This window comes from Micromesistius poutassou (assembly GCF_964030765.1).
Source record: "Micromesistius poutassou genome assembly, chromosome: 13".
In the NCBI taxonomy this organism is placed as follows: domain Eukaryota; kingdom Metazoa; phylum Chordata; class Actinopteri; order Gadiformes; family Gadidae; genus Micromesistius; species Micromesistius poutassou.
In genome coordinates this window covers 17,389,897-17,409,896 of record NC_140283.1, presented here as the reverse complement: position 1 = coordinate 17,409,896, position 20,000 = coordinate 17,389,897, and the positions used below count along the sequence as shown (strand labels likewise).

Below are 20,000 nucleotides of genomic sequence, written 5' to 3'. Positions count from 1 at the left end.
TTTTGAACACAGCTTTCTTTTCCCCCTCACAATATGGCCCGTATTTGTATTAGCCCGGCTAATTGTCCCATTCTCCCCGCTCCCTCCACCTGTTTTTTCCGAGCGGAGGAATTGTATGCGGTAAATCTCGGGCGAAACAGACGCTCTGCTCCCGAGCAGTTTGCGCTCATCTAATTATAAAGCGCCGGAAAAAATGTAGAGCAGATGCCCCCTCTTCCGACACATCCAACACCACCCCCCCCAACTCCCCCCAAACCCTCCCACCCTCCCACCCCCCCCCGATATCGCCGGCCATTTGGCCTCGTTCTGCTGCCTCTACATGAAGGCTCGGGCTCCAGAACAGTGATGGAGGAGCCTGGCCCTTCCTCCACCACCACCCCTCGCCGTCAGACAGACACACACACACACACACACACACCGACGTTTAAAGCGCACACACTTACGCATGCACAAGCTATCTGGGCCCCCCGACTTCTCAACCTTCGGCATGATGCAACGTGGAGCGTGCAGGGAAAAAAAACGGAGCGCTTGGGTGGTTTTTCACCATCGACTGCTGCGTGGGATGCTCTTTAATGAGGGCTCCGTGGTCTGTGTGTCTGCGTCTGACTCGCTAGCCAAGGCCCGGCGTCCTTTGTTTGGGAGGACAACCGGGCGGGGACCGGAGCAACAGGGGGAGGGGGGGGGGGGGGTAGGCAGACATGTATAGAGACACCTCGGCCTCGCCCACATAAGGGCCCGCCACATAAGGGGCCGAGGTGGCGGAGCAGAAGGAGCGTCCCGCCGGTCTCGCGGCGTGGGTTTCCCCGGGTCCCGTTAACCTCCGTGGTTCCAGACGCCTCACCTGCCTCCTTCATTACCCCCACACTGTGCACCCTTGGCTGGGAAGAGGCAGAGCAGCTGTCATGTCTGGTCTGGCTGGAGGTTCCTCTCCTCCTCTCCGCCCCGGCCCTGTCCACCATGACCTGTTTCTGTCGCTCAACCGGCACGGCCCGGCCACAGACCTGGCCCTCGGGGGGGCGGCGGGGGGGGCCAAAGAGAGGATTTCCTGATCTTTGTTTTAATTGAGTTTGCGGGGCCAGCTTGAGCCTGGGAATGGCTTGGAAGCGGATTGTAGAAGACATCAGTGCCATCTTGTCAATGACATCAGTGCCATCTTGTCATGTGCCTGGCGTCCAAGGTGATGCAAACTTTACACAGGGTTGTGATTTGTGTCACGTACGCACACAAATACACGCGCACACACACACACACACACACATACAAACACACTTTCAATTATGAGTGTGAATCCAAGCACATTTGTGCACATGGGCAGCATCCATGAACAAATAAGGCCATGAATCTGTAGTAAATGAAGCAGTGAGTGGAGAGTGATCGCTGCCTAGAACGCAGTCTCAGAAATTACAATAAATGAACCCGGGAGGCTGGCATGAACAATCCTTTATTACGCCGATTAGCCCCAGAGAAGCAAAGGGCGTGTTCACACTGTGCTGGGTATGACGACCGCCTGCCCCATTTGCATTTTGTACCAGTGACCCAAAACAACAATGGAGTCCCGGCCCCACGCTGCTGGCTGGCTGCTGTGATGAAGTGATGAAGTGATGAAGCGATGAGGGCAGAATGTGTGGCGAAGTTACTGCCGCACGGAACTTTTTCCTGCTAAACTAACATGAAAAAAAGAAAAAGTGAAAAAAAATAATTTGCATCCACCTGAAAACCCTGAATAATATATGATAATATAGTATAATATATTCCATTTGGTTGACATTTTTATCCAAAGCGCCTTACAGTCGTGTGAGTGAATACATTTTTAGCATGGGGGGGTGGGCCCAGTGGGGCGCTAACCGCTAACCCTAGCAGTGATATTGCTATCCCGTAGCGGTTGAGGTGCAACAAAAAGTGAAAGGGGCCTGAATATTGAAACTAAGAAAGAAGAAACAAGTAATGCATGGATGCCATGATTTTCTAAGATCTTGACGCACTGTAATGGCCATGTGTCTCTTGAAAAATAGTTGTTTCATCTCATCGAGGCTAGAACCGGCTAAACAAAGGTTGGATAAAATAAGGAAAGCAAGCCAAAACAATGGAAGGATCAAATGACAACGATGTAGGCTCATCCGTTTCAACATTTCATCACACATGTTGGACATCATATATTGCCTTGTCGAGCTGGATGAAACATAGCCCGGGTACAGCCCACATGAAGCCGGGGAAACTCAATTCATTCCCTGAGTTAGCGCTGATCAGGGATGAGCTGCTATCACTTTGCTGTCGCTAGCGTCATCATCCCGCCAGACAAACTCCTTCCATTCCAGGTGATGTCGCGGAGACGCCCGTTTAAAGCGATTCGAATAGCTTTGCATCCGTGTCCCACAAGGGGCCCCGCTGTGTTCATCAACAACAGCGTCTTCCATCCAGCGGAACCGCCAGGTGCCATAAATCATTCATGTGTGCCGGGTGTGTGTGCCTCTCAGAGATGTCAGGCGTCCCAGAGTGTACTCTTCAAACACGGCTGCCAGGTGCTCTCAATCAACATTTGTTTGTTTTGGGGGCTTTTTCCGTCCGTGTTTGCGTTTGGATTACCGGGTGCACTTTATTTCCGTTAATGTATTCTTTGCCGATCCCCCCCCCCCGCTGATGCCATGACTCATTTGCGGCGCGTCGCTCTGGGTCGTATAAATGGGGTTTGACAGCCACTCCATTACGTCTTCACATTGTTTGCCTCGGATTCTGTGTTGGCTGAACCCCGAATCGCACGAGTGTCGGATGGCTACGGTGTCTGCGGTTTGTCTCTGTGTAATATAACGACGCGATTCTTCTCGTGTTGGTTTAAGCTTGAGTCACGTTGACCAACCGACCGTCGAGAGACTGAGAAAGAGCTGTCTCCAAACTGTTTACTTTGGATGTGTCTGAGCTGAGAAAACTATTAAGAAACTGGTTTCAGATAACGGTGCCTGTTGTCACCATAGAAGTCTGGTACAATAGGTGGGCCTTGTTGCTGGGTGACAACGCACTAGTTTGTAGAACGACAACGAAATGGCTGGCAACCAAGTATGAATTAGGCCTAATGAAGACCCAGAGGGAGACACTGAATTGAATCCAATTTTCCTTCAATTCCCTTTCGTCTGTTCCACTCACAGGCGAGGAATGAGACATGAGGAGGGTGCGGAGCTGGGGGGGGCCGGGGGGGGGGGGGGGTTGCTGTGTCTCCCCCTAACCTCCTCCTGACACATTCACACCTCCCTGGTGAAGTAGATTGATTACACTGGTGATCACTCCAGCCCAGATAACGTCCCTCTTTTAATCAGCACTTGTGCGGCCGCTGTTTTTACATGGATGGGATTATCGCGGGAAACTCCATCACTGTCTCATTGTAAAGCCCCCCCCCCACACACACGCACACACACACACACACACACACACACACACACACACACACACACACACACACACACACACACACACAGCCTGCCAAGCCAGAGTTGACGTTCCCGCTTCCAAAGTTTCATCCCTCATTCTCGCTTGATCCCGTCTGCTGCTGGGCAGCCTTCTGTCGGAGTGACATCCGGCGTGTGTGTTTTTTAATTTGGGCGGCCCGCTGCTCACTTTGCGCGCCGACGTCTCGTTCCCGCGCCGTTCTTCCTTAGAGCCTACACTTGGAAGACCAACCTTAATGAGTGCAGATGTCATTCGTTAGCGGCTAGGCTGAAGTTAATTGTAAACGCCGTAGGGGATTCTAAGGCTCTCTTCTTTTTTTTTTGTGCGTAAACGTCCGTCCCTGGGGTGTTGAGAAGTGTCCATGAGTCAGTCGTTTATTTCCGACGCACTCGGGAATCTTGTGACTCCATTCGAATGTGACCCTGGTGGATTCTGGGTAGGGTGTTATTGACCCATATCGCTAGGGACCATTCAATCGTCTCTTAAGATTGGTATGGAACGATGGCTACCAGAGAAGACAAAAACACATTTTTGTGGAGATTGACATTTGTGATTGATAATCCTTTGTGGTTTTGAAGATCATATCAAGACAGTGGCCTGGTAAGCAGTATCTCAATATGAACATGTCTTTCTTTCTTTTGTTCATTCTTTCATGCTTTCTTCAGTTCTTTCATTCGTTCTTTCATTTATTTTTCTTTTTGCGCTTTCTGTTCGTCCTCTCTGATTCGCCCCCCATGCATCCCCAGCTCTCCAATTAATATCCTAACCGGCAGATCAACGGCCAACCGCGGGGGGTCCTGATTGACCTGCAGCTCGCTGGGCTTATTTCTTAGTTAGATCTCAACACTTGAGGCGGTGCCTCCTGACCCTGTCATTGCTTTTTTCCCTGTAATGAGTGCGGCGGCCATGTTGCGTCTTGACAGGGGAGGGGGAGAAATGGTCCCACACTTCACCATGTTTTATTTTACCGCTGTTCTCCCGCCATGTCTGGTCCTGACTCTGAGTTAATTGTCTGGGCTCCGAGGAAGACTGCATTCACTTTGGAGATGGCTTCCCCTTCCACCCCCACGGCAGTTTAATGAGACGGACCGCTGGCATCCTCCGCCCGGCAGCAGGTGTCTTGTCTGGTACCTACCTTATCTTAACCACACGGGAGAGCGAGAGAAAGAGAGAGAGAGAGAGAGGGGGGGGGGGGAGAGAGAGAGAGAGCGAGAGGACAGCCATACACTCAATGGCGTCCATTTGGCTGCCATTTGTTCGCCATTCGCAGGAGCCATGTCTGAATTGTACACTGGAGTCCAGTTGCGCTGAAATACAGTCTAAGGGATGGCTATTTGCTTTACAAACCGCACCGTGTTTCCATTGTCCGCCTTGATGGAAATTGAAATTCCGCCTGGCAGCTGTACTCATTCATTTTGCCTTGCTTTGCCTGCTTTTTTCCCCTCTTAGCACATGTAATATCGTGATACTGTGGGTGACTTCTTCGAGCCGTTATGTGGGCGGCACCCCACTCTCTTCCCTTCCGCTTATCTCTCTCTTTCACTTTTTGAGGGAAGTGAGAGATCTGCACGGCCGCGTAGACTTCATCCCAAACAGCATTAACCCCACCGCCCTCTCAATGCCGAACCCAACACCACTGCCTTCCCCACCACCACCACCGTCACCACCACCACCACCACCACCAACGACACCCCACTAAACACCTGTCCACCACCACCCCCACCGCCACCACCGCCTCAACACCCACTCCCACCCCCTCGTACCAGAGTCACCCCTTGCCATTCAGCCGACCCTAATTCAATCTGGCTACCTTGAACCTCCTGCGGTCCCACACCGCGGTGTTGTTTTACATCCCAGGTCACGGCCAGACGCGGATCTGGAGTAGTGAGGAAATACGCAGGCGATAAATCTCTGGCAACACTTACCACAGCATGCACCGCTACCTTTAAAATGCACGCATCGCTCCCCGACATCCACACAGTAAATCTTACTGTGGAAATCGGCGGGGTTAGATTTACAGGAGTGCAGGGGGGGGGCGGTTATCTGGCGTTCAGCTGTAATCAGGGGGTGATCAAGACAGAGCGTGGCGTTGATGTGATTTCATGCCGAAGTGATCCGAGTGCAGTCGGGTTCTTGTGATTGTCATTGTCATCAGAGGGCGCCAAGGCCAGGCACAATAAGCAGACCGATCACATGATGTGTTAACCCAACAGTCTCCTGCAGAAATGTGGCCTCAGCTTTTGGGCACGTGTGTGTGTGTGTGCGTCTGCATGCATGCGTGCATGTGTGTGCGCATGTGTTCGATGCCCGTTCGTACTCTCTCGCTTGGTTAAAGCTTTGTTTTCTTTTACCACCTCATGTGTGTGTGTGTGTGTGTGTGTGTGTGGAAGTGAGACTGAGTGACTAGGTGTGTGTGTGTGTGTGTGTGTGTGTGTGTGTGTGTGTGTGTGTGTGTGAAAGTGAGACTGTGTGAATAGGTGTGTGTGTGTGTGTGTGTGTGTGTGTGTGTGTGTTTGTGGAAGTGAGACTGTGTGACTAGGTGTGTGTTTGTGTGTGTACGAAAGCGAGATTGTGTGAAAAGGTGTGTGTGCGGAAGTGAGACTGTGTGACTAGGTGTGTGTGTGTGTGTGTTTGTGTGTGTGAACACCTGCACCTATTTCGGTCCCAGCGCAGAGAGGATCACGGAGGGCTGCCTATCTCCCCCGACCTGGAGGAGCAGATTTGATTCGAGCCAGGACATTAAGCCCAGATAATGCAGCCATGACCAGCAGAGGGCCCCCAACCAATCCCCTACCACACTCCTGGCCCACGTCGCCCACCCACACACCCACCGCAGTACTGCTGGCCGGTTGAAGATAGCTACGAGCATTACCTCCTCACAACCTATCGGCCAGCAACACATTTACTATTCAGTCATTCCAGAGTCGTTTTCATCCAGTTGTGAATTACAGCGAGGCGGAGGATGCGGCAAGGCATCTTGCTGGGGGGATGGCCACCGCCAGACGATGGACAATGGAGCCTCAACCCGGCGTCCATCCCCTGGAACACCCCTGGAGGCACATTATATTCCAGCAGTGGCCGCTGGATCCCTCGCCTTGGTTCTCCCCTTCTCAGTCGCCCTTGTGCTGAGCCATAATCTTCCTAATGAAGCGTTTTGCAACCGTTGCAATGAATTGCAGTGTAAAAAACGAAAAGGCAGGGACCGGCCGGGCTGTGCGTTATGCAAGAACAAAATGAGCGCAGGCGGTCGTTGGGAGGAGGAGGGAAGCGGGGAGGGAACCGAGTTCATCAAATGTTGTGCCAGTATTACACCTTGAAAGAAGCGGCTCGCTTCTCCCTTTAATGTGAGAGATCGCCGCAGGGCCTTTGCGAGCAGGGTGTGTTTTATGTGGTTGGAGGGGTTAATGGAAGCCTGTTAAGTTTGGTTCATGGAGGAGGGGGGGGGGGTGAGCATGTCAGATTTCCCCAGTGGCTCTCTCCCTCCTTCTTTTTTTCTTCTTCAAGTTCCGTTTCATTGGAGAAGTGTGTGGAGTTGCCTCGACTGGGAAGCCGGCTGTCGGGGTTGATTTATGTAGTCATAAGGGTCTCACAGCGCGTGGTTCGACCGCAATCTGTATTTTATTCTGACACTTATTGAAATGAGACATTTCAGTGTGGGGGGGGGGGTGTTGGAGGAGAGGAATCACCCCGGACCTTTATTTTCTAATCCGGGGAAGACACGGTTCAGAACACACTCTGGGCCTTGAGCGTTTTTTGGTCTCCCCTCTGGGGGTGTTAAATGTTGCGTCTCTACTCCATGTGCACCTACCTTTGTTGGCTGGTGTCAGGAATGTAACTGCTAATTAATTTCCCTGTGCATTCATAACCGGGAGTTGACACCGGTGTGCTGTTGTGTTTTGACTACAGCAGCCTAGCTATTCTTTTTTCAAACTCTGCGATTTCAGGTTTTTTTTTCTCAAAATATTAATGCTGCAATACAGAAAAACGTTTTTTTTGGACTCTTCACCACAAAGGTGAGGAGCGGGCTGTTCACTTCAAAGTTTAGACGAGGCTTGCTTGAAATAGTCAATCTTGCATTTCGTAGCTTCAACCATGCTCTGCCCGTCTTCTCAACACGCGGCCTCTTCTCCGCACCATATTGTCCCGCAGCGTTGCACTGACTGCTGACTGTCTGACTGTCTGCGTGCTGTAACGAGCGGGAGGGTGAAAGAATAAGCACGCATGCATGTCAGAGCCATGCAAAAACACCTTCTGTGAACATAACAATGCTGTCGGCTCCCGTCCTGAATGGGTTCCCATAAGGTACCTTTTTTTTTATGGGGCGAATCCAAATCTGTTCCTTGAAAGCCACACTCTATTATCCACCGGTGGACCGGTTAACAGTGAGCCAGGCTTCCTATCTGCAGGGCACAGCTGTTGCAGCCAGGCGTTCCTTCCCCTTGCCTCCCCTATCTGCCTCTATCTATATTGCAGACGTCTCAGCGCAGGTCTCTTCCCGTTCGGCCCGCTCCCTCTTCTCATTGTCCAAAAAGGTTACGCGCTACGGGGCTATAGCGAGACCCTGTCCCCCGGCGCTGCTGTCTTTACCTGGAAGCTTGTATCAGCAGCGTGCTCCTGAGACCGGCTGACCTACATGCTAAGACTCCTCTCGCTGTCTTGCCTCCATACTTAACACCTGGCAAGCCTGCCACTCAAAGCGGCGAGGAAGGCACACAGGAGATAAAGGCTCTGAGTGATGGCGGGAGTGAAGTGCGGCACACGCAGAATTCAAGGTTATGAATGTGCGTCGGTAAGTACCAGCCTCTGATGCTCTTTCTAATGCTCTTTTCCGCGCTGAAAGCCTTTTTCCTTTCCCCCCGGTCGAGGGAATAAAAAGCCCGGCTCGGTGGCCTTCTACGGGGGCTAAACAGGCACGTACAGATCGCTTTTACAAAGACAAATACGTCCGCGCCTACTCAAGGGTAAAACACATTTCATTAAAATGCAGCGCACGCGCACGCACGCACACACGCGAGGACATGTGTGTCGGTTAGTGTGCGTATATGTGACACAACCGCAGATGCCATTAAAAATGGTGTATGTGGTTAATTTGAAAGCCCGAGAAGAGAGAGCGTAAGAGCTTATGGCGTATTAACAGTCGTGCCCGGAGCACTGAACTTTCTTCCCGCCTCCTCCTCCTCGCAGAGGAAGGAGCCCATCCATCACCTCTATCTGCTATCTGCTGGGGGGGGGGCAACACTGAGCACACTTCCTACCAGGGAGAGGAGCCCTCCATCCCAAGCTGGCTCGGCGTCAGCCCAGGGTGTGAGGTTGACATCTCGGCAGATAAACTATACCCTCACTTCACTACCACGGTCACTACATCGTGCCCTTGGTGGTCCACGGAGATATGGAGGTGTGCTGTGTTTGGGGAAGGGAGGGGGGGGGGGGTGGTCGATAAGAAAAAAAAAAAAAGCACAAACGTAGCAGTCGAGCTAATCTTGAGCTACCGAGTGCTCACTTGTGCTCACTAATCTTATTTTTTCGCCCTTTACTTTTTATCTTTCTGCCGGGCCTTCCTTTTTACCTGGTGGTCCGCAAATAGGATCAGGCGTTATTGAGGGGGGAGGGCTTTTCTCGGCCGTCTGTGACTCTGATCACCGTGGGGATATTGTGGCTTATTTGATAAGTGTTAAGCTAACAAGGTAGTTGGGTTGGCTTTTGCTTTCTTTATCTGTTTTTTTCGGGAGACCGCTCCTCCGAAATAGCCACTGCAGAAAAAGCCTTTGACAGCCGTGGGGGGGGATTTTGTGTTCTCAGCTGAGGAATCCTACAGTACACAACGTTGGATTCATTTGGTCAATATGTGCCTCAGTTGCAGAGAAACGGAGAACAGGAAGGAGACTTCCTCCTCTTCCCTCCGTTTCACTCCACTACACCAGTGTGTTTGGGTCTGTTGTGCGAAAGGCTGTCTCCGGTCTCTGGGGCGGAGATTCACTGAGAACACATTGCTCTGGCGAGCTGTCGCGGATCCGTGAGCAAGCAGACACCAGATGTGGCTCGGTCCAGAATCACCATGGCTTCCCAGAGGCCTGTTCGCCTCCAACTGCTCTGATATCCCTCTGTCCATAAATTCATGAATACATGAATGCATGCCATTTGGTCGATGCTTTTATCCAAAGTGTCTCGCAAAAACATACATTCTTAGTACTAGGAGCCCCTTTGGGAATGGAACCCTTAACCCTAGGCAAAGTCAATGGCGTACACACTACCACTAATGACCTCCACTGCACCCTGCTCTCTCAGAATGGCGGTTGTAAGGTAGAACCATAACCGTTTGGTTAATCTCCATCACGCCTTTGCCGATTTGGCTCCGGGAAAAGGGATAATCTCTGGGGACACATAACGCGAAGGTTGAGCGAGATTTTGGGAAATGTGAAGCAGTCACAAACCTCGAGTGAGTGAACAATATTGCTTCTAAATAATGAGTCGGGAACAGATTTTGTTTTCCGCCCGTGTTGAGTGAATCAATTTGGATTTGCGGGGCGTTATGTACACACACTGAACCGGATAGTTGGCTTCTGAAGCGGTTTCATCTTCGGCAGGTCCTTGCTTTACATAGAAAGCCTTTTTTCTTTTTTCTTTTTTTTTTATACAGATTGAACACTTGGCTGGAATACGAGATGTGAAAATTCACACTCTACTCCATTCCGTCGTTTTCTGACTAATGTCTATTTTAATGGCGAGTGAGGCGGTGGCAAAACATGGACCCACCACAATGCGTCAAATGTTAAGTACGTCTCATCTGCTCCGTGGCATATTAAGCCAACCTCCTAGCGACTCCCGGAAAGCCCTTCCCATCTGTCCATATTGAATGTAGCGTACACACAGTAGTACACACAGAGCTTCTATTTGGCGCGGTGGGTTTAAATGGATAGATCTGCCAACACCTGAAAATCACTGAGACAGCTCCAATTCTCTAGCTCACGTGCTGGAGTGGGGCTACTTATTATTCCTCTGTTGATTGGGGATTAATTGTTCCATCTGGCTCTTGTGAAGCTAAACGATACAGAGACTTAGAAAAAAAAAGAAAGAGGGAAAAAAACGAATCCTCCCTTCCTCCCTCCCTTCCTCCCTGCCTTCCTGCCTCCTCTTGCTGATGTGCAGCCTTGTTCCATGTGTTGCCACGTGTGTAGCTAGCGAACAGCGAGCCTTGGAGGAGGAGGACAGCCGAGCACAGTATGCACCAGAGGGATTGCCGGGGAATTTGATCATTTTTCTCTGGGAGTGTCATACACCATAGGCAGTCTCATTTGTCTAGTCCCGGTCCTTTGTTTCCACCAGGCTACCGAGAGAGAAAGAGAGAGAGAGGAGGGGACGGATATAGAAAAAGAGAGAGAGAGAAATAGCCTTGACCAAAGGAACAATACTAGCTAATTATTACTTTTTCTTTGAAGACAGTGCTTTAATACAATGCTCACACAGCAGCATTTAACAAATGCTGAGTGCGCAAAAACTATAAAAAAAAATTGGCCGCCAGTGAAATAATGAGAAGGGAGGCAGGTTGGGGGAAGAGGAAGAGGAAGAGGAAGGGGGAGAGAGAAACGACTGGCGCGCGTGGCGTCGTATTTTTCCCCTCCAAATTGCCCCCAAGGCGTGGGCGCGCGAGGGGCTGTTGACCCAGTTTATCTTCTTCTCCCGGGTGATTAATGCTCGCCGGGCGCCCAGCCGAGGGTCACACACCGGGAAGGCCGGGGAGCGGAGCACGGCGCGGCGGGGAGGCCCCCGGTAATGGCCGGGAGCCCGGCGCTGGGAGCCCATTACCTGGTAGAGGTCGGGGGGGTAGTCAACATGCACTACCGGAGAAAAAGCCAGCAAATACGTTAAGGTGGCTGTCGCTGCCCTTTTACCGAATCCCCTCTGTGCTTAGAGCTTGTTAGGAGACCCCACATCTACACACGTTTTGCTTCTCTGCTTTTTTTTATATTTGTTTTTTTTTCTCTTGGTGGTGTTTATCGTGAGTGTTGTTTGGCGATTCTGACCTTCAGGGTGAAACGCATAACATAAATTCTTATTAACAGCTGTTTGGAAAGTATCTTTTGTAAAAAAAAAAAAAAACATACATAGGGACAGCTGGGATATTTTTCTTCAGAGGTAAACGCAGTAATGTGGATAAACTTGTTGATATTCATTTTTTACCTATTCATATTTTGGCAATTTGTCAGTTGCGTTGCTAGTTCATCACAGTTCAGCTCCATTTTCCCAACTGAATGGCATATTATGTTGTGAATGTGTGGCTATTGAAATATTAGTTGAATACAAGCTCCATACACTCTACACACTATGAAAACTGAATAACCCGTCTCTACCGAAGCCCACGGTTAGCCTGGGCATTTCTAAAGTGCATTAACAAGAGTCCCATTCACCCTGCCAGAGGTACTTCAGCAGCTCACACAAAAATCGGCCCACTTTGCCCAATCCCCAAAGTGGGCTAGTGGTTTTCATTTCACTCGATATAACTTCTGCATTTTAAACAGGATTCACAGTTCCAGTTTGGAAATGCTACTCCTTTTTAAGTTTCACAGCCTTGGTATATATCATTATTTGATTATTTTTATCCAACATGCACAGTGCAGTCCTCCCAACATATCACGTTTAAATACGAGTCCAGAATTGATCGCGCCGCGTCTGCAATTTTTTCCGCGCCTATCTAAATTGTAATCTCAACCTTCATAATTGAACCCAAAGCAGATTCTCGAAGGTGTGCCAGGGCTATAGTTCTTTCTCTTTTCCAGAGCAATTACTCTGTCTAAACGAAGCAGTGATTCTTGTTAATGTATCAGGGAGCCACGCTGCAAATGGTTTTCTCTCTTCTAGCGAGCACTATGCAGTGGAGCCCTGCCTGAAGACATATTTTCTGCTATTAATGCAGAAAGAACCAGCGATAAACCAATGTTACATCCAATGTACTATACATATACTGTATACATTACATACTGTATACAGACCTCTTGAGAAACATAACAAAATAATGAGCAGGGTCAGGACATATCCACCCTAAAGTCGATACGTATACATTGAACGTTGTGTAAGTTTAACTTCTATAAAACGAGTTACTAAAAGAGCCAGGATCCACTCCATACCGAAAGACACTGGGTTTGCAGTGCCAAGGAAATAATTCCCTTTCTACAATGGTCACTCTTAAATCACATTTATTTCTTGCCGGTCTGTCCCAGCGGAGACCCTGTGCAAAGACTGGACATAAAACTAGAAACACACGAAAAATATACCCTGAGATGGATGTTTATTTTTGTCTCTTTGTCTTCCTCCTCCACCTCCTCCTCCTCCTCCTGCTCCTCCTCCACCTCCTCCTGCTCCATCTCCTCCTCCTCCACCTCCTGCTGGTCCTCGGTCTCCACCTCCTCCTGCTCCTCCTCCTCCACCTCCTCCTGCACCCCCCTCCTCCTCCTGCTCCTGCTCCTCCTCCACCTTTTCCTGCTCCTCCACCTCATCCTCCTCCACCTCCTCCTGCTCCATCTCCTCCACCTCCTCCTCCTCCACCTCCTCCTGCTGGTCCTCCATCTCCACCGCCTCCTGCTCCTCCACCTCCTCCTGCACCCCCTCCTCCTCCTCCACCTTTTCCTCCTCCACCTCCTCCTCCTCCTCCACCTCCTCCTGCTCCATCTCCTCCTGCTCCTCCTCCTCCTCCACCTGCAGGTTAACGGCAAGGAGCTCTCCAAGTCGTGCCATGAGGGCCCGGTGGAGGCCTTCCGCAGTGCCAAGGAGCCCATGGTGGTGCAGGTCATCCGTCGGAGCCCCGGCGGCTGCCCCCACGGCCTCCCTCAGGAGATCCACGTGGTGGACGTCTGCACTCAGACCGACATCACCTTCGAGCACATCATGGCGCTGGCCAAGCTGCGACCTACGACCCCTCCCGTGCCTGACATCTGCCCCTTCCTGCTCTCGGACAGGTACTGACCTTAAGAAATAGGATGCGTTGTGTAGCGTCTTGTCCTAGCTAGCTTTGTTGTATACGGGGAGGAAGGGGTTAACCGAGTGATTGTTGGTGCTTGAATGAACATCCTTACTGTACCGACAGCTATACATTGTTTATCTTTCTTCTGACAAATGACCTTATGTAAGTTGCTTTGGATAAAAGTGTCTGCTTAATGCAGATTAATGTAGATTTAAATGTAAATGTAAATGACCTTGTGTGGTTAAGGTCCATCCTCACTGTTGGAGGATGGACCCTGTCAGGGCTTTCCTCAGGGTTTTCCCTGTTGAGGGCCGGCGTTTACCCACAGGGCTTCTCAGTAGACCCCTCCAGACTGAGTTCTCGTCGGAGGACAGACACAAGAGTCGTTCATAATACTTATTATGGGTTTGCTCTGTTTCTTGTATCAGGCTCCAGTAGCAGAGCTCTCTTGACTGGTTTAATCCAGAGCCGTATAAAGAAAGAGTTGCGACTACTCCATTCACTCCAATGTTAAATTTTTTTTTCAACAATGGCGTCTGATGCAGCCTATAAATAGTTCCCGGAAGTTGAGATCGAACTCTCGGATATAACTATATAATATAATAAATATTATATATAATGATATAACACTCTCTTCTATATCTTGAAGGCTACTAGGCAGTTAAAAAGCTAACGTAGGCACAGCAACTGTCACTTTGTCATTCGCTTCCGGGAACTATTTGAGGCTTACACAAAACCACGTGACCAATGGAATTTTGAACCCCCGTTGTCGCAACTCTATCTTTATACGGCTCTGGTTTAATCTAATACCTGTTCCCTGGTCGTCAAATCTGAAGAGCCGTAATTAGTGTTATGAGCGACACCTGTGTTTGTGCTACGATGACACCTCAGTTAAAAAAGGTTCCTTCACCAGCTTGACGGACAGAATGCCTTTGTCCCGCTGGTAATACATTTAAAATAGGTTAATCACAATGCATCATGGGATTTTTTTGTGGGGGGCAATGTCGCAGAGGCTCTGATGCTTCCAAAATGGAGACATTCGTCGCGATGTGTCATCGGAAGCCCGACACAATATGTTCATAAAGGGAAGGTAGTGTTAGTTCAAAATGATTCAACCTCAATGTTGTTCAACCTGTGTCATTCATAAAGCAACTAAATGCCAACTACATTATTTTTTACAATTTTGTACTAGAAAACAGCTCAGAAAGTTCCTCTTAAAGTGATAGAAAATGAGTAAAACATAAAAAGACGGGCAGTGATTTCGAAAGGGGAGATTGGTCAAATTGAAAGAGGATATGAAAAAGTGCGTTGGCTGGGATTGTTTTGGCAATGTGTTCTGGTGTCGGTACCGTGATTCATAAACAATCCACAGCGCCCTCCGTCACACTGCGGAATGGATTGAGGATGCCTTTTCTCCTCAATATTAATATCGCTCCTGCTCTGATTCCTGCTCCGAGTGTTGTGCGTTCTCTTTGTGTTGAGTAAATCCATCCTCCTATATCATTCGTCTCCCCACGTTATTGTTGTTTGGAGGTAACCAACCTCCTATTAAATATTATATTCTCATTTCCTCTGGTGCTTTAAATCTCAAAGCACACTATACCCCTGGCTTTACCCGGGTTTGATTGGCACTAAGGAAACGGCCCCCGCTGCAAAATAAAGCATAAGGACGGGAAACCGAGAATAAATATGATATTATAATGTGTTCAGTGTTTGGTGTCGACGCCGACCCAAAAGGAAAATCAAATTGTAACTTCCAACCTAAGAGGATAGTATATAATTCCATATTTAATAGGAGGTATACATCAAAGGCCTTGCACGTTACAGAAAAACATAAACCTGTGCTTCAAAATATCTTTAAGTCTTTGAAATAAAGGCTGATCCCATTTTACTGAGCTTCCACAATCGCCGGAGGGACTTTGGTTGTTTTGGAAAAACACCAGAAAACAAAACCCAGTTGATTAGTTTCCCATTCTTGACTCCTTTGCTCTTAATGCTTTTCATCTCTCCGGAGTTTGATATTGTGAAGGAGGAAAAGTCATCTGCGAGGAGTATTAGGCTTCCTTATTTAGTGAGTTTTTTTATGTGCCACAGAGAACAAGACATATGAAGAAAACCGTAATGAGTTCCAAGCAGAGGAGCATCTTGCCAAAACCGAGACACTTAAATGAAAATATCTACTTAAATTAGTTTCCAGCAGACTTTCTTAATCGATTTTTGAATATATATATATCTGTAATTTTACAGATATTGCTCATTCACAATTTTTTTTCATAATTATTAAAAAATATGGTATTGCTCGATGTTACGACAATGAGATGTGTTTGCTCTGATGCTTACATTAGGGGGTCATGGTGCATCTCTTTAAGCCCGTAGGTGACCCCTGACCTCTTCTGCCCTAACCTCATCATCCTGCTGGTTCATAACTCGTTGTAGAATTCCCCACAGAGCCAGCGTGTAATAATGTGAGCTGTATCCATTTTGTTTCATGGTAGGTTTACTAGGTGATTAAAGCAAATGGGCTAATAAAATAAGTAGGCAACACAGTGTATCATACACACACACACACACACACATACTGAGACACACACTGGGGTTTCTCTCTCTCTTTCTCCGCTCTCTCTCTCTCTCTCTCTCTCTCTCTCTCTCGCTCACCCGCCCGCCCGCCCTCAGGCCATGCCCCAAATGTAATCAATGTGTGCCATAAAACACACACACACACACACACACACACACACACACACACACACACATTTCCCTCCCTGCCTCAGAGATCAGGTGTGTAACCTGAGATATAACATAGATATAACAAATGTTTGCAGGCTGTCATCTTTTGTGGCGCCGCTGTAAACCTTTTGAAATCACATTCTCTCCTGCCAAAGATGTTACGACGTGTGATATCAAACACATTACAATTCATACCGCTTATATATAGCTTTGACATTTACCATTCACCGGTATTGTTCTTTGTGGAAAATTGTTTTGAGAAAGAAGCGGCCGAAATGCGGTGGCTTGATCAGCGTGTCAGATAGGAGGCTGAGGACGTCCGTCATCGCGCTCCAACTGAATGGAATTATTTATTTATTACCGCTCACATGATCGTGTGGGGCATCAAAGCCAATTGTCACGCGAGGCGTGGGCAATTATGTTTTTTTGTCTCGTGAGTGAGTGCAAAATAATAGATTTACTGTGTGTGTGTGTGTGTGGGTGTGGGTGGGGGGGGGGGGGTTGGTGATGGTCTGTCAATAGGACGAAAGCAAATGAAGAGCATATACAGTACAGTGATTCACAAAGGAGCCTGCTTTTATCACACACACACACACACACACTGCACAGCCATTGAAATCAAAAATAACCTGACAAAAGGCCTTATGCTACAGAATACGCCGAGGACAAAGGCAAGTGAAATACTGTCACTTCAAGGTATTCATCATGTGAGAAAGATTGGCAGAACTCTGTCTCCGTTCTATATCCTAACCCCTCTTTATGTCTCTCTCTCTCTCTTTCTCTCTCAAACAGTTTGAAGGAAGTCAAAGTTATGCTATGTGTTAGGGCCTAAGAAGAGTCAAACATAAATACTATGTAAAGATGGATAACCTGAACAAAGTCAAAAAACGATGGTACTATTATGGTGCACTGTTGGTTGAAGCAAAGAGAACACTTTTTCAACTGGACTAACTTAACTGGGCTAAGTTTGAGCAGCTTACGGGTAGGGAAAGTTAAGTTGTCGCAAACAAAGTGTGTACAATGAAGTTTTGTTCTTAAAACTCTCTCCCTCACTCTCTGTCGCCATTCTCCTCTCTGTCTTCATCCCCCTCTCCCTCTCTCTCTCGTGTCCCCTTTCTCCCTGTCAGCTGTCATTCGCTCCACACGATGGACCAGGAATACTATGAAGGCACCGACTACCTCTCCCCACTCCCCGCCGACGGAGAGAGGACAGAGGAGTTTGAGTATGAGGTAAACCACAACCGCAGCCAAGCAAGCACTGGCACTCGCCGCAATGCTAACCCCCAAAAAAGCTAACCCTGGCACTGATGCTAACCCTACCGTGCTCATGCTTCACACTCTAACCCAAACCTAATGGGGTGCATTGACACCCCAGTATACCTCAGGCAAACACTACAATCTAAACTCCCGCCACACCAGTACATGCAATGGTAAATGTACAGGTTCAGAATGAGGTGTGGGTACAGAAATAAATACATTCACATTTCACACACACACACAGCATGGCACAGCAGGGTGCTGCTTGAACAAATCTGATGGGGGAGGAGATGGAGGGGAGGTGCTATACAACTGCATATAAGCTATAATGATCATCACACCTTCCCCACCATAACTCTCATACCTTCTCATTCACACTGTGTTAGGAACCACCAGCAAGCAGCAGTGCGCCACGAAACAAAAATACCTGAACCATTTCTATCAGCCTTCGCCGGCTGAACCCTGTGCTAATGTGTATAGTAATTTCCTTTGTCACCATGACAAAAACCCACTGGTGTTAAGGAGAGTAATTCCTCATTCTTTGGTTGTGAATAACAGAGTCTAGCTCTGGCCGGTTGGGCAGTGTTCTTGGACAAGTCGTTCTCCTGGTATTCTTTGTTTTGTTCAATCCTGGATTCACCCGCTGAGTAAATACTCTTCCTGCAATTGGATCCATAACGCGACAACCTCACGGTGATGTAATTGGAATACACACGGAATAACACGAGTAGTTCCTGTGGAAACTGCAACTGTGTGAACCGACTAGGGAACGCGCGCGCACACACACACACACACACACACACACACACACACACACACACACACACACACACACACACGCATCCCCCGATATATGCCAATCAATAACAAGCGCTCCCCGGCGTGCTAGGTGATGTGATGGGTGCGAGGCTACCTCCTCCGCCTCCCCCTCAGTCGCTGTGTAATATCCAGAAGACTTGGATGCCTGCCAAGATTACACCGGCAGTGAGATCTCGTCGCTTGGAATTGACATCGACTGAGGTGTAAGCACAGCAGGCAGAAGGGAACAAAAACCCGGCAGCCAATACTGCTGCGTGTGTGTGTGTGTGTGTGTGTGTGTGTGTGTGTGTGTGTGTGTGTTGATGAATATTTGTGCGTGTGGACTGTAAGAAGAACAACCACACTTTGGTGATTTGTGGGTGTCTGCTCTGACACCTGGAATAACAGGGGGGGAGTGGGGGGGGGGCGGGGGCGTTTTATTCAGGAAGGGTTTGATGGATCATGTTAACCTGTTGATTACTCATGCATGTGTCCGTGCACACACACACACACACACACACACACACACACACACGTGTACGCACGCAAACACAAAGGCAAGACACACAAATGCACGCACACACACACCCACAATTCCCACGAATTGTACACAAATGACCACAAACAACACTGTGTGTGTTCAGCGGTGACAGGAAGAGGGAGAGGGATGGTCAGACTGGATGTCGACTGTCCCGCTGTCCGCTGCAGACTGCTGCTCTGATGTGTTGTGTTTCCGCACGGCTGAGGAGCAGGAGGCTGCGGGCGGCTCTCTGATCCCACCATGATCCCTCCTCCCATTGGCTTTCAATTTGGTCCCCACGTTTCCGCCCACTAGGCCAGAGCCCGCTCTTCTCATCCTAAAGAGATTTCAGCATCCTCGTTTCGCACATGGGGACCCCTGTCTCACACGGCCTCCGATGTAATATATGAACCCTCTCTCTCTCTTCCTCTCTCTCTCTCTCTCTCGTTCCATCTCGCTCTCTCTCTCTTTCTTTCTTTCGCTCCCTCGCTCTCTCTCTCTCTCCATCTCCCTCTCCCTCTCCCTCTCTGTCTTCCTCTCTCTCATTCCATCTCTCTCTTTCTTGTTCCACCTCTCTCTTTCTCTCTTCCTCTCTCTCATTCCATCTCTATCTTTCTTGTTCCACCTCTCTCTCTTTCTCTCTCTCCTCTCTTGTTCCATCTCTCGTTCCATCTCTTCTCCCTCTCTCTCTCCCTCTCTCGCTCTCCCTCGGTCTCTCTGTGTGTCTCTCTCTCTCTCTCTCTCTCTCTCTCTCTCTCTCTCTCTCTCTCTCTCTCTCTCTATCTCTCACTCTCTCCCTCCCCCTCTCTCTCTCTTTATCTCTCTCTCACTCTCCCTCTCTCTCTTCCTCTCTTCCTCTCTCCCTATCTCTCTCTCTCTCTCTCTCAGTCTCTCTCGTTCCATCTCCCTCTCATTTTATGGCTCATTTCTATTAACAAGTCTTATTATGCCGTGCGCATGCCTCGGTGTCCGCCACCCCTTCTTCCTATTTCACGCTCAGGGTGGTGGATTCCACCGAACGCCGCGCGGCTTCTCATCGCGTGTCGGAGGGAGTGGGATCGGAGAAAGACGCGGGCGGGGAGGAGGAAGCTCGTGTTGGCGCGCTGGCGAGATATTATTTTGGATAACCTTAGTGGGAGGAGGGCCCGCGGTCACGTCACTGACTGTGGAGAAGCATTAGCTTGATTCACACAGCTACGGGATGAGGTGTTGAAGTATTCCAGCGCTGAAGAGTATTAGTTGTGTCCGTGGGAGTTTAAACTGCTCCCGGTTAGAGGCGGAGAGCGATAGAACTGCAATGGGATC

At 49.1% G+C, this 20,000-nt stretch overlaps 1 protein-coding gene across 1 annotated transcript in view; it reads left to right on the top strand.

The window, feature by feature from the left end:
* The window catches only part of LOC311357129 (PDZ domain-containing RING finger protein 4), a gene marked incomplete at both ends in the record, with an annotated part of 45,135 nt that overhangs the window by 8,093 nt on the left and 17,042 nt on the right, over window positions 1–20,000 (top strand). Inside the window, 2 exons of the mRNA XM_084477017.1 lie at window positions 13,135–13,388; window positions 17,248–17,350. Of these exons, the coding sequence (XP_084333143.1) occupies window positions 13,135–13,388; window positions 17,248–17,350 (357 nt within the window). The remainder of the gene's footprint in view (window positions 1–13,134; window positions 13,389–17,247; window positions 17,351–20,000) is intronic.